This window comes from Monodelphis domestica, chromosome 3 (genome assembly GCF_027887165.1).
Source record: "Monodelphis domestica isolate mMonDom1 chromosome 3, mMonDom1.pri, whole genome shotgun sequence".
NCBI lineage: Eukaryota > Metazoa > Chordata > Mammalia > Didelphimorphia > Didelphidae > Monodelphis > Monodelphis domestica.
Window position 1 is genome coordinate 101,790,512 of NC_077229.1, and position 14,578 is coordinate 101,805,089.

Below are 14,578 nucleotides of genomic sequence, written 5' to 3' on the forward strand. Positions count from 1 at the left end.
TAAGTCCCAACATGTTGGTACTTTTCATTTGTTGCTCATTGGAACACAGCCTGATGCTTGTGTTAACTCTTTCACGTGTCTGTTGCCTCCTCAACTCTACTGAGGGTTGCCTGGCAAGTGACTGGGTCTTCCATTCATTACTTCTCTCCCTCTCTGACATCTTCCCAACCTCCTGGCCTAGTGCTCTCCAACACTCATCCTATCTCTCCATAGCCATCCCAAGTTGTGCGAGACTGATGAAAAGTATTTAAGGTCATCATGAAGACTGATGGCAGAGGATTTAGATGATTCCAATGGAGACCAATGTGAAGGTTGGGGTATCAGATGGAGGGGCTTGGGATGAGGAAGAGTAGAAACCACTGGGAGGGGGCTGAGAAACTCTAAAGGAAGGGACCAGTGGGAAGATATCTGGGCTGGCTAAGGGCGAGGGGTCTGATGTGGATTACAGCCTTTGCCTGATGGATTGTCTTTGAGCAGCCGTGTCCAATTCCTCCTCTTCTCATCTAGAATGATAGTCTTGGAGTGGGGGGAAATGTTGCAGAGAGCTTCTGCACACACACACAAGCTGCCCACATCTGGGAAGTCTTAGATGTGTACAAGCTGTCTGTCAGACCTCTAGCTGGACTCTCTTCCCTTGGATGCTACAGACTGGCTGGACTATCACAAACCTTTGTCCTTGCACCTGGCTCACTGCTGCTTCATTCAAAGTGTCTTCCCACCCTGTCCCTGTGAATTTCTCCCAGACTGCCTCTATGTAACCTCAGCTCTTCCTTCTTTGGGGTCTGGGACTTTTCTGCTCTTCCTGGCCTCAGTTTCTCAGCTTTGTCCCCTCTGTGGCTTTTGAGTGCCCAGTTCAGTTAGTCATGGGCGTAGGACTCCTAATTCTGGAGCCCGGAGAGGAAGAGGACTCTGGCTCTGACCTGTTCTTATGCTCTATTTTTGGATTTGGGCTCCAGGTTCCATGCTCTCTCTCTTGTTCAACTCTTTGCTATCTCCATATTCCTCTAGTCCAGGAGGCCCTCCCAATTTCTCTTGACTTTGAACCATCACTGAAATCCATCTTTGACTAATCTGTAGCAACTAAGGCAAAGAGAGCAGGTGCTCTTCCCCAGCCTGGGCTGTTTGGCCTTGGGCCCTCCAGAAGCAGGAACACTAAATATTTGCTGAATGAATATGAATGGATGAATGAATGAATAAATGTGTGTGGTTCTTTCCCTGGCTAGGAGACTGCTCCACTTGCTCCTGGAGGCAGCCACCCTGCCACCCCAATGCCCGGGGTGAATGAAGAATGAAGCAGCAGGGCTAGCAAGGAATCTCCTTTACTGAGGGCAGGTGGGGGCCACGGGGACCAACACCTTCTGTACAGTCTGTTTAGTGTTCTGCCCTCCAGAGCCCATAGCACTGTTGACTCCTCCTCCGGATGGGAGGCCAAGGCAGGAGCTGGGGTGGCAACAACACCCCGTGGTTAGTAGAGCATGCAAAGTCCCATCCAGTGGCTTGGGAGGGAGGAGAGGAGAAACAGTAAAAAGTCTGGGAGCCAGGCGGGCTGGCCAGAGCAGCTCTCAGGAAGGGGTACAGGGTGGGGGAAGGTGGTATTCTTGGCTCTGAGGAGATGAAAAGAGGGCAGTGGAAGATGAGATGGTCGGGAAGCCCAGCAGCCTGGAGCCCTGTTTTCAGGGCCAGGAGAGTCAGTGGCAACTCTGGCTCCAGGCCAAAGGGGGCTGCTTCAAGGAGCTGGTGTTGCTCAGGGGAACCCAGAGTTGGAGGTGCTGCCACAGGTAGCAGCTAGAAGGTTTGGACCAAGGGATAAGGCCGAGTCTGATTCCTCAAGGTGTCCCCCAGGGTCACAGGGCTGCAGGCTCCACGGGAGGGAGGAGGGGCCGGGTGAACACTGGATCATGCTACAACAGAGGCAGACACAGAGATGGCATGAAATGAGGGGTGAGTGGGAGGGTACGGTATGAAGTCACAGCATGACATGGCATGGCAGTTCAATACACAACCACAGAGATGTTGGGAGCTTCCCCGTCCCCCTCCCCCTCTCTGCCACCAGGCTAAGCCAATCAGGGTCCCTCTTGCTCTGCTTGAAGTCAAACCCAGCTGAGACCCTCAGGGCAGCAATGGGTAAAAAGAAAGCTCTATTTCCTCACATTTCTCCCCAAATGGTGTCTGTCCTCCATCCCCTTGTTCAAGGACCTCAGCATGGGGTGGGGAGAGGGAGAAGGGGGTGGTATAACAGGGATTGGGAAGGGCAAAGAACAATATGGAGGTAATGAGACAGGAAAGAGGGTGTCAGGGAGGAAGGAGAGGACAGAGTCTAGGGAAAGTGGGAGGGGGAAGTCAGGAACCAGAGGCCAAAACCTGGGGACCATATGCATGTAAGAAATGGGAAACGGGAAAGTTTAGGGGAAAAAATAAGGCTCAGGGAAGGGGCAGGGGGAAGGTAAGCTGTGGGGGTAGAGCCAGAATCTAGGAAAAGAGAAGAAAATAGGTCCCAGGAAGGTTGGAGGAGAAAAGAAAATAGGTCCTGGAGCCAGGGAGGGAAGGTAAGGGGTGCACTGGAAACTGAGTTAATTAAAGTGGGGGCTGGGAAAAGAGAGCTGGCTCAGGCAGAGAACCTGAAGGACAGTCAGGACAGCCTTTAGAAGCTCTAGGAGGAAAGGGGGTGTGTATTTAGGGAGATTAGAATAAAGGGCAAACTGCCCCTTCTCTCTCTCTGCCCTGGGCTGCCCCTGGGCTCCTCACTCCCAACCCCAACAGCTCCAGCAGCAGAGCACAGTCAGTCCCAGGGCACAAAAGGGGGAGGGGGGAGGAAGAGGGCATTACCTGGGTGGGATGGCCCAGCACAGGAGCCTCCCGGGAGCCTGGGCCTGGCCCTGGTGGGTTGATGTTGGAGCCCCAGTTCTCGTCTTCCCATGGGGAAGGGGCTTCTCTGGGCAGGCTGGAGAGAGACAGCTGACACAGAAGGAGAATAGGTTATCTCCAAGCCTCCAGGTAGGAGGAGGAGAGGAAGTGAAGGGTAGAAAGAGTTTATCAATCCTTCCTGTGGACTTGAGGAGTGGCCAAAGAGGCCCTTTCCCTTGATCCCACCCATAACTGCGGGCCTGCAGGCTTCGTCTCCCTGGCCCAGCATCCAGCTCCGTCTGCCTGACACTGCTCCACGAGGTTTCTCCCTATCCCACTTGAGCCAGGGCATTTCCCAGACACACCAAAAAGCTGACTCTGTGCCCTGCCATCGCCATTGCCTTCTCCTCCCTCCCCACACACAAGTCCAGCCCCCAACAGAAAGCCAAACAGGTGGAGCCCACAGTAGGGTGGGAGAGTAGGGCTGAGAGGCAGGCAGGAGAGCAGGCAGAGGAGTAAGTCCAACATGCACTGTGGCTCCTGTCCCATCCTGGTGGCATCTTGACGTTGAGGTCCTGGGCATCAGGAAGGGGCTGAGAGGCCCCTGGAGAGGTGAGCTGCCCCCTCACCTGACCCCAGGGACAGGGAGGAAGGTCCAGGCAGCGGCTGCAGAGAAGAGGCTGGAAGTCCAGGCAGGGCCCTTGGTATGGAACCACATGTGACATGAGGCTAGGTGGAGGACAAGTTGCTTAGGGCAGTGAAAAAGGGACAGAAGCTGTGGCTTGGCCCAGTTCTCCTCCTGCAGAATGGAGGCACCCAAGAAGGAAAAGGAGGGAGCAAGGCTGGGGCAGCAGGCAAGAAGTGAGAGAGCCAAGAGGCCCAGAGTTTGGGGAGAGTGAGAGCTGGCTCAGACCAGGTCCCAGGCATCAGGCTATGGTGAAGTGGCTGCCAGCATGGATGGTCAGGAGAGTCCTACAGGTGGGTGGCAAGGCAGGCAGAGAGATAAGGGCCCACCTTGCTCCCCTCAATATACAAACTCTGTCAGAACAGCAAATATATATTAATATATTAGTCTAGTCTTTTTGGTTAAATTTTAGGCACCGCTTTGGAAGAAGAGTCTTTTTAAAGATTAAAAAAACAAAAAAAAGAAACAAAAAAATAAACCCAGGGCACTTAGCTGGCAGATTGACCACATGCAGAGTAAGAAGGGGCAGGGGGAGGGGAGCAGAGGGGAAAGGACAGGGCCAGGGTGGTTATGCCACAGCAGGCTGTGGCCCCCCCAGGGCTGCCCATTCCTCTCCCACTTCCCACCCACAGCTCCCACTCAGGCTGCCCCAGTCCGAGGAGAGCTGGGTGGCCTCAGAGGCTTCCTGGGGCCCTGAAGTATATCGGCGACCATAGCCTGATGAAGAGTAGGAGGAGGAAGAGAAGGTCATGGAGAAACCAGAGCCAGTGGCATCAAAGCTCCCTCGCCGAGAGCCAGCGCGGGATCCAGTGCGGGAGCCCGTCCGGGAGCCTGAGGTGGAGCCGGAACCACTGACGCTGTAGGGGCTGTAGTAGCCCTTGCTGGACTGCGAAGAGGCTTCCAGCAGCCTCAGCCCCGTGCCCTCCTCTGTCATGCTCCGATCCATGGCGTCCTTATAGGAGATCTTGAGCTTGGTCTTGGGGCAGGTGAGGTACTTGGAGTAGGTGTTGACATCTCGAAGTTTCTGGGCGGTTCGGGCATCGATGGTGCCCTTTTGCAGGGCCTCGTCCAGGGGCACCCGGGTTGGTGTGTCGGGCTCGATCAGTCCCCCCGTCAGGTACTGCACCTCCAGGAAGCGCTGCCCGGCCTCGTAATAGAGCCAGCCCTTTTTCAGGGCTTGGGCTGCGGACATTTTCGTCTTGGTCCGTGGGTCCTCGAAACCGTAGAAAGCCTTCTGGGCCAAGTTGATCCTGTCCACCATGATCTTATCCACTAGCCCCTTGTTGACGGCATCAGTGACTGGGAACTTCTCTCCAGTGTTGGGGTCAATGATGCCCCCCGTGCAGGCCTGGGCCTCCAACAGTCGCTGGCCGGTGATATTGTCCACTAGGTTTCGGTGCATTGCCTCGGTGATGGACACCTTCTCCAGCGTATCTGTGTCTAGAATTCCAGCCACTGGCCCCGTCTCCTCAGTGGGGTCTGTCCAGGAAGTCAGCTGAGTCCTGGAGACAGCTGGGCTGATGGGATAAGAAGACGAGGAGCCCACAGAGGAGGACCTTGAGCGGAAGCCACTCATGTTCCCTGAAAGCATGTCGGCGAATTCAGTGATGGAGAGCGTGCCGGCGCGGTACTGGTCGAGGGCTGACTGGTCAATTAAGCTCTTCGAAATGGCATCATCAATATCATACTGCCGGCCAGATCTCCGGTCAATGATCATAGACTTGACCACACCATCGGAGGAGGAGATGGTGATCTCTTCCCACTCACACTCTTGCTCGGACAGCTCGAGGTATGTCTGATGGTCGATGAGCCCCTTGCGATAAGCCTCGTACACAGACATCTCCTTGCCCGTCTCAGGATCCACAATCACCACCCGCCGCTTACGGACGGATGACTTGGAGGAGGTCTTTCTCTCCCGTTTTTTCTCCTTCAGGGGCAATAGGCAGAGGCCAGTCTCGGGATCAGTGATGCACCGCTCCATCAGCTGCAGGTAAGTGAGATTTTCTTCCGTGTTGGGGTCAAAGAAGCCTTTGGTGTCATCGGAGGGGTCAGTCAGGATCTCGTTCATCTCCTCATCAAACAGGCCACGCTTATAAGCCACTTCCACAGGGAGTCGGTGGCTCTCCTCAGGGTCAATGATGCCCCCTGTTGCAATCTGAGCCTCCAGCAGGCGGATGCCATGGTCCTTCAAGATCAAGCCCTTCTTCATGGCCTGAAAGAGGGAGATGAGCTTCCCAGAATAGGGGTCTTTGTAGCCAATCACTGCCCGTTCAGCAGAGATCAATTTGTCCTTGAACTCAGGGCCCACGATGCCCATGCGGACGGCCTCTTCCACCGTGAGCTTCAGCCCTTTGATGGGATCAATAACATAGCCGGTGGCTGCCTGGGCTTCCAAGAGTTCAAAGGCAGTGCCAGGACGGATGATGCCTTTTTTCATGGCCTGGTAGACCGAGAGTCGTTCCTTGGTAGAGTCTACAAAGACGCCAGCAATGCAGCTAGTCCCCTCCAAGTACTTCTTTAGATTTTTGGAGACTTCTTCGATGGAAGTCAGCCCTTCCTGCAGCTGGAGGGCAGTAGCCTCATCCATGACCTGGGACCGGACCAGTTCCTCCACTGTGATCTGTTTCCGCAAGCCCCGGAATGTCAGTTTTCGGGTGTCTGAGAGGGGGAGGAGTAACTGGCCGCTGTTCTCATCTCGGCGACACCGTTTCAGCAATTGTGTGTAGCTCAGTTTCTCCTCTGTGGACGGGTCCACATAGCTCCTGACCTCACTAGGCTCTGACAGCTGGTCATAGGTATCTTTGTTCAAGTAGCCTCTCTGGTAGGCAATTTCCAGCGGGAGGTGGAAGCCCAGGCGGGGGTCTATGATGCCACCAGTGGCTAGCTGTGCATCCAAGAGTCTCAGAGCTTCCTCCGAGGAGATCAAATCCTTCTTCATTGCCTGGAAGAGGGAAATGGTCTGCTCGGTGTATGGGTCCCGATAGCCAGTCACTGCTCTCTCTGCTGAAAGAAGGCGGTCATGAATCTCTGGGCCCACCAGCCCTTTCCTCACAGCTTCATCTACAGTGAGCCTTTCATTCTTTATTGGGTCAATCATGAAGCCAGTGGCTGCCTGTGCCTCCAACAGGGAACGGGCAATCTCAGGGCTAAGAAGTCCTTTCTTCAAGGCCTGATAGATGGTCAGTTTCTGCTTAGAGGCAGGTAGATAGATGCCTGCCACACAGCCACTCCCATACAGGTAGCGCCAGGTGGTCTCCACCTCCAAGATTTCTCGGATGGTCTTGGTCCCCTCTCGTAGGAGGTTGTAGGTCTCCAGGGAAATGATCCGGGCCTCATAAAGATCTTCGGCAGTGATACGCCGCCGGACATAATCGTAGGAGTGCAGGTTCTGCTGCCGGATGATCTCAGTCTTCTCAATAATCTCAATGATGATGATAATCATTCGTTCCTTTGTGACCTTCCCTGCTCGGAAGTCCTCCATCAACCTTGTGCGCTGCTCCTCAGGTATCATGTCTGACTGCATTACTTCCCAGAGAGACATAGAAGTGCTTCCTTGGCTGCCACCAGGGATATCAATCTGGGTTTCTTCAAATGCCTTGCGAGTCTCCTCCTCTGTGTATACCTGCGTTGTCTCTACCACTTCTGGCTTTTCCGGCTTCTTTAGAGACAGAAGGTAGAGGCCAGTCTCGGGGTCTTCCACACATCGATGCTTCAGCTGCAAATAGGTGAGGTTCTCTTGTGTGTTGGGGTCAAAGAAACCTTTGGTGTCATCTGAGGGGTCAGAGAGGATTCTATTCATCTCCTCATCAAAGTAGCCACGCTTGTAGGCCACCTCCACAGGGACACGGTGACTGTTCACAGGGTCAATGATACCGCCTGTGGCAATCTGGGCCTCTAAGAGGCGGATGGCATGGTCCCTAAGAATCAGACCCTTCTTCATGGCCTCAAAGAGGGAGATGGTGTTGCCCGAGTAGGGGTCTTTGTAACCAGTGACTGCCTTCTCGGCCGATAACAGCTTCTCATGTAGCTCTGGCCCCACGATACCAGCTTTCACTGCCTCGTTAACATAGAGACGCTGGTTTTTTATGGGGTCAATCATGAAGCCAGTGGCAGCTTGGGCCTCCAAGAGAACGATGGCTGTGCCGGGCCTCAGCAAGTTCCTTTTCATCGCCTGGTAGAGGGTCAATTTCTCTTTGGTCTCCTCCACATAGATGCCAGCAATAGAGTCAGTCCCCTGGAGAAACCTCTTCACCAAGTCTGTCTCAGAGAGATCTTTCACCGACTTCTTGCCTTCCTTCAGTTGTTCAAACTGGGCTCTGCTAATGACCTTGGACTCCAGGAGCTCACTGGCTGCCACTGGTGTCCGCAGGCCACTGAACGTGAGCTTCTCCTGTCTCTTGGTCTCTGTCTCTTCAATGATGGTGATCATGATCTTAATGATTTTCTCAATAGTGACTTTGCCTGTCTTGTACTGGCGGATCAGCTCCTTCCTCTGCTCCTCAGTGAAATACTCAGAGTTGATCAGCTCCCAGATGGTGATCGTCCTTCCCTTAAAGCTGCCAACTGGGACCTCAACAGTGGCTTTTTCAAATGATTCCTTGGCTTGGAGGTCAGTGTAGATCTCTTCCTGCTGGGCACGAATGGCTTTCTCTGAGAGAGGCAGTAGATAGAGGCCTGTCTTTTTGTCTGTACGGCACTTCTTCTGCAGCTGGCTATAAGTGACTTGTTCTTGGGTGTTGGGGTCATAGAAGGCCTTGGCACTGTCCTTAGGAGTTGATAAGGCCTTAGTCATCTCTTCATCTAAATAGCCCCGGTCATAAGCAACATCCAAGGGGACCCGGTGACTCTTTCCAGGGTCAATGATGCCACCAGTGGAGAGCTGAGCATCTAGCAAACGTAGGCCATGGTCGCTGGGAATGAGGCCCTTCTTCAGTGCCTGGAACAGGGAGACAATCTGTCCGGTGTAGGGGTCTTTATACCCAGTTACAGCTTTCTCTGCAGAGAGTAATTTCTCATGCAGTTCTGGGCCTACCAGGCCAGCTTTCACAGCCTCATCTACAGAGAGCCTGGTATTCTTAAGAGGGTCGATGATGTGCCCAGTGCCAGCTTGGGCCTCCAAGAGTGAGAGGGCCACCTCAGGCTTCAGGAGGTTCTTTCTCAGGGCTTCGTAGGGACTCAGCTTTTGACCACTCTCCTCTACCCACACCCCAGCAATAGCATTAGCTCCACGCAGATACTTCTTCACAGAGTCCACCTCAGTCACCTCTTGCACTGTTTTCTTGCCCTGGCTCAACTGCTGGTAGAGATCCTTGTCAATGATTTTGCTCTCCAACAGCTCCATGGCTGGGACGGGGGCACGGAGGCCCTCAAAGCACAGTTGGCTTTTCTTCTCATGCTCCTCCACGACGGTAATGACAATCTTGATGATTTTCTCTACAGTGATTTTGCCTGTCCTGTATTGCCGGAGGAGGTCTCGCCGCTGGTCCTCGGTAAAGTACTCCGAGTTGATGATTTCCCAGATGGTGACCGTTTTGCCATGGAACTTGCCAAAGGGGGCAGACACGGTTGCTTTCTTGAACACGTCTCTGGCTTCGTTGTCAGTGTAGACCAGTTCTCCCCCTTTGGCTGCTTTGTCGGTGAGGGGCAGGAGGCAAAGGCCAGTCTCTGGGTCAGTGACGCAACGCTCCAACAACTGCAGATAAGTGAGGTTCTCATGGGTGTTGGGGTCAAAGAAACCCTTGGTGTCATCAGAGGGGTCAGACAGAGTCTTTGCCATCTCCTCATCCAAGTAGCCTCGTTTGTAAGCCACCTCCACAGGCACTCGGTGGCTGTGCACGGGGTCGATGATGCCGCCCGTGGCGATCTGGGCCTCCAGCAGCCTCACACCGTGGTCCTTGATGATGAGGTCCTTCTTCATGGCCTGGAAGAGGGAGATCTTGTCTCCGGTGTACGGGTCCTTGTAACCAGTCACGGCCCGCTCTGCTGACAGCAGTTTGTTGTGTAGCTCAGGCCCGATGACGCTCTCCTTTACTGCCTCGTTGACAGACAGTCTCTTGTTCCTGACAGGATCAATGATGAAGCCGGAGGCAGCCTGGGCCTCGAGCAGGATGAGGGCAGTGCCTGGGCTCAGCAGTTGCTTCTTCATGGCCTTATAGATGCTAATCTTCTCGTTGTTTGGCTTAAGCAGCAGCCCAGCGATGCTGCTCTTGCCCTGAAGGTACTTCCTGATGTCTTCCTTCTGGGATAGCTCCGTCACCGTGGTCCTGCCCTCCACGAGCTTGTCCAGCTGCTCTCGGCTCAGGATGCCAGCCTCCTCCAGTTTCTTGGCGGAGACCTTCTGACGCAGGCCATCGAACGCAAACTCGGGTTCCCCGTTCTGTGCCAGGCCATCTATTGCGTCTCGCCCATTAGGCAGGGCCTTCGCCTGGGTTACCTTCTCCTCTGTTTGGATCATGACCGCCCGGGTCTGAGCAAGAGCTGCCCGGTGCTCCTCCTCCAGCCGCTCCAGCTTTTCCCTCAGTTTCTGGTTCTCATCGGCCAGGAGCTTCTCCTGCTGCTGTCTTTGCTGCTCTAGCTGCTGTAGCTCTTCCTGCTTCCGTCGGACATTGTCCTCGGCCTCTTTCTGCCTCCTCTTGGCTTCATCCATGCTGCTGATGAGCTGCTGTTTCTCCTGCTCCATCTGCTTCTGCTGGCGTTCTTGCTCAGCCTTCAGGTTCTGGGCCTTGTTCACCTCCTCTTGGAACAGCTTCTCCAGCTTGGCTTTCTCCTCTTCAATGAAGCGTTCCCTCTGTAGCAGGCTGTCCTTCTCAGTGAGGAAGGTCTGCTGTAGCATCTGCGTCTCATGCAACAGCTGCTCCTTCTGGGCCATCTGCATCTGCAAGGGGCAGGAGGGAGAGAGCTTTCAGGTCAGACCAAGCCTGCTGCCCACCCATGGGACAAAAGAGCAGCATAGCTCAGCTTGGTTCAGCGACTGACTGGAGGAACCTAGGCAAGGGATGAGCCAGAGCATTAGTGGCCTCAACCATAGGCATGGGTTAGAAAGAAATCTCCTTCTAAAGTACAAATCTCAGGATATTAGAAGGAAATAAGCACACTCAGTCAAGTGGCGAAGGACAAATTGGCTTAGGAAAAACCAGGAGACCACAGATACTTGGCCAACTGACCAATGTCACCGGTACAACAGTGCACACCTTAGGGCACTACAAGGAGGAAATAGGCATCTCCAGGTCAGGTGACAAAGGGCAGATTTACTTAGGGAAAACTGGCCAGTGTCCCAATGTCACCACTACAATGGGGCAGTCCGACTGGTCACTTGGAGTGCCCAGGACTGAGCTGTATTAGGAACAATGAAATAGGTAACTGTGAATGGTAGTGGGGCTAATGACTGTACCCAAGGGCCAAATGACAAACACTTACCCTGATGGAAATTAACTGTTCTTGGATGATCAGACAGGGAAGGGGGAGGAGAAGGGGAAAGGGGAGAGGGAAATTAAAACAAACAAAAAAATGTGGTCAATCTGAGGCTTCCCTTGGGGAAACCCAGAGTCTAACCCTCAGCCTGCTGAGGGTCCTGCCAACAAGACTTTAACCCCAGAAGAAAGGACAGAAGCAAAGATACCTCTTCGGACTTGTGCTGGAGCATCTCTGCCTCACGCTTCAACTTCTCCTTCTCCCTCTCCAGCTCTGCGATGGCATCTTTCAGCTTGTCGGCATCCTTGTCGCTCTGCTGCCGCTGGATCTCCAGGGTGTGGACCAGCGTCATCTTCTCCCTGGTGGCCAGCTCTGTTCGATGGAGCTTCTCACCGATCTCCTCAGCCTGTTTCTTGAACTTCCGAGCATCCTCCTCCGCCTTGGCCTGCGCCAGGCTCATCTCAGTCACGTGCAGCTTCAGCCGCTCAGCCTCAGCGCTCATCTCCAGCTGGCGGCGGCGCTCAGCCTCGAGAGTCTTTTGGAAGCCCTCCGTCTCCTGGGCAAGGCGCTGTTCCATCTGGTCCTTGTCCTCCTGGAGCTTCTTGGCATGTTCCTGGGCCAGGTCCTTTTGCTTCTGCAGCATCTCTGCCTCAGCCTTGAGCCTCGTGGCCTCCTGCACAGCCTGCATCTTCTCCTTCAGCATCTTCTCAGCCAGCGCCCGCTGCTGAGCCAGGTCCTCTTCGGCCAACTTGCGAAGTCGGGCGGCCTCCTGGGCCTCCACACTCAGGCGGGCGGCCTCTTCAGCCACCTGCTTCATCTTCTCTGCCTCCTCCACCAGGAACTTCTGTGTGTTGTCTTTGTCCTTCAGGATTAGCATCTTGTTCTCCTCCTCAATCCGGGCCTTCAGCTTCACAAGCTCCTCCATCTGGATCTTCACTTTGAAGAGCTCTTCCTCCACCTGAGTCTTCTGCCTCATGGCGTCGGTCACCTCCTCCTTCAGGCGCTGCAGCTCTTCATCCAGGATGTCCTTCTGGTGGTCAGTCTCTTCCAGTTGAAGCTTCACCTTGGTCAGTTCCTGCTCCACCTGAGCCTTCTGCCTCAAGGTCTGCTCTGCAAATTTCTTGTGTTTCTCCATCTCGGCGTCTGCAGCCTGCTTCTGCCGCAGCGCCGCCTGCTCCGCCTGGGCCCGCTTGGCAGCCTCCAGCTCTGCCTCCTTGCGTAGCTTCTCTGCCGAGGCCTGGGCCTGGGCTTGGGCCTGAGCTTGCTCCTCTGCCTGCTGCTTCAAGCGCTCAGCCTCTTCGACCTGCTGCCTGGACAGCGTGGCCTCGTGCTCTGCCCGCTGACGGGCCTCCTCAGCCTCCTCGGCCGCTCTCTTGGCCTTCTCGGCCTCCTCCCTCAGCTTGTCCAGCACGCTCTGTTCTTGCCGACGGGTCTGGAGTAGCTCCTGTTCCTTCTGCTGCACGGCAAACACGTGGGCTTTCTCCTCAGCCTGCAGCCGCTTTTGGGCGGCCTCCTCGGCAAGCTGGATCTGCCGTTCGGATTCCTTTTCTGCCAGCTCCTTCTGGCGCTTGGCCTCCTCGACCTTGGCTTTCAGGCGCTCCACCTCCTCCAAGGCGGCCTTCCTCTGCCGGGCAGCCTCCTGCTCTGCCGCCAGGATCTTCTTGACCTTCTCCTCGGCTTCCCGCCGCCGCTGCTCCTCCTCGAGGGCAAGCTGCCGCTGCTTCTCGGCCTCCTGCTCGGCCTGCTCCTTGCTTCTCTGGATCTCCTCCGCACTACTCTTGATGCGCCCCAGCTCCAGCTCCAGGTCCGTCTTGCCAGCTGAGGCCTTCTCGAAGTTGATCTTGAGGATTCGGATCTCTTCTTCGATGATGCGTCGCTGCTTCAGCGTGTCGTCCACCAGCCCCTTCTGGCGCTCCAGCTCGCTCTCTGAGGACTTCTTCAGCAGGGCGATCTTCTCCTCGATGTCAGCCTTGTGCTGGGCCGCCTGCTCCTCCAGCAAGCGCCGCTGATACGCCTCATCCTCGGCCAGCCGCCGCAGCCGCTCGTTCTCTGCTTCTTTCTCCTTCAGTGCGATTTCCGCTTCCGTCTTGAGCCTCGTGGCCTCGCTGATGGCGGCCAGTTTTTCCTTGAGGATGCGTTCGGCCTCTGCCCGCTGGCGGGCGACATCCTCCTCCGCCAGCTGCCGCTGCCGCTTGGCCTCTTCTGATAAGGCCCTCAGGCGAGCGGCCTCCTCCGCCAGCTCCCGGAACTTGCTGGCTTCGGCCTCGAGCCGCTGCTTGGACTTCTCGCTGGTGGAGCGGGACTCCTCCTCGGTCTTGGCTTTGCTCTCCAAGAGGATCTCCATCTCTGCTCGGACCTTCGCCAGCTCCTCCTCGACCTCCTTGCGTTTCTGGATGGCCTCGCTCACCTCGTTCTTCAGGCGGAAGAGCTCCTCCTCCAGGAGCAGCCGCTGCTGCTCCCCGTTCTCCGTCTCGGCCTTCAGGCGGATCAGTTCCTGCTCGGCGGAGAGCTTCTGCTGGGCCGTGCCCTCCGCCAGCTTGCGCTGCTTCTCCAGCTCTTGCTCCGCCAGCTCCTTCTGCCGCAGGGCCGACTCCTCCGCCTTGCTCCTCTTGCGGGCCTCCCGCTCCGCGTCCTCCTTCTGCTTCTCGGCCTCCTCCTGAGCCAGGGTCTTCTGGTGGGCGATCTCCTCGGCCTGGAGCCGCATGCGCAGGGCGTCGTTGGCCTTCGCCCGCCATTTCTCCAGCTCCTTCTCGGCCTCCTCGCGGAAGCGCTCGGCCTCAGCCTGCTGCCTTTTGAGGCGCTCGGCCTCCTCCTGCAGGTGGGTGACGGTGATGTGCTCCTGCTTCAGGCTCAGCTCGAGCTGGGCCGTCTTCTCGGCAAAGGACATCCGCTTGCTCTGCAGCTCCACCTCGGCGCTCCGCTGGGCCGTCTCCAGGGCCACCTGCACCTGCCTCTCCTTCTCTACCTCGGCCTGCTTCATGCGCCGCTCCGCCTCCTCTGCCTGCAGGCGCAGCTCCTCCAGGGCCTGCAGGGCCCTCTGCTTCTCCCTGGCAGCCTCCTGCTCGGCCTGGATCTTCAGCCGCAGCTCCTCCTCTGCCTGGCGCTTCTTCTGGCTCTCCTCCTTCACTTGCCGCCGCAGCCGCTCGGCTTCCTCCTGCGCCTGCTTCTTCTGCAGCTCGGCCTCCTCCGCCCGGGCCCGCAGAGCCTGCAGCTCGGACTCGGCCCCGCTCTTCTGACGCTCCGTCGTCTCCAGCTGCAGGCGGATCACGCGGATCTCTTCCTCGATCCGCAGACGGTTCCGCTCGGCTTCCTCCACCTGCTGGGCTTTGGCCTTGATCTCCAGGTCCGAGTTCTGCCGCAGCTGCTGCAGCTCCTGCTGGATGTTGAGCTTTTGGTGCTGAGCATCCACGGCGACCACCTCCCGCCGAGCCACCTCCTCCTGCATGCGCCGCTGAAGCTCCTGGGCCTCGCGCTCCGCCTGGGCCTTGGCCTGTGCGTGAGCCTCGGCCAGCTGCCTCTGCTTCTCCAGCTGGGCCTCCACCTCTGCCAGCCGCTGCCTCTCCTCCGCCTTCAGCTTCTCTGCCGCCCTCTGAGAGGGAGGGAGGCAGGGCAGGGCAGCACGGGGTGAGGAGAGAGGGA

The 14,578-nt window shown here is 56.3% G+C and overlaps 1 protein-coding gene across 26 annotated transcripts in view; it reads right to left on the minus strand.

Annotated features, from left to right (window-relative positions):
- Positions 1–1,303: 1,303 nt before the first annotated feature.
- The window catches only part of PLEC (plectin), a 119,657-nt gene continuing 106,382 nt past the window's right edge, over positions 1,304–14,578 (minus strand). For 25 of the 26 annotated variants that reach the window (XM_007488713.3, XM_016432017.2, XM_016432016.2 and 22 more), the window contains 3 exons: positions 11,148–14,528; positions 2,827–10,403; positions 1,304–1,901 (listed from right to left, as the gene is read on the minus strand). In XM_007488713.3, the coding sequence (XP_007488775.1) occupies positions 4,098–10,403; positions 11,148–14,528 (9,687 nt within the window). In that variant the 3' untranslated portion in view covers positions 1,304–1,901; positions 2,827–4,097. The remainder of the gene's footprint in view (positions 1,902–2,826; positions 10,404–11,147; positions 14,529–14,578) is intronic. The other variant, XM_056822864.1, reaches the window with a different exon arrangement.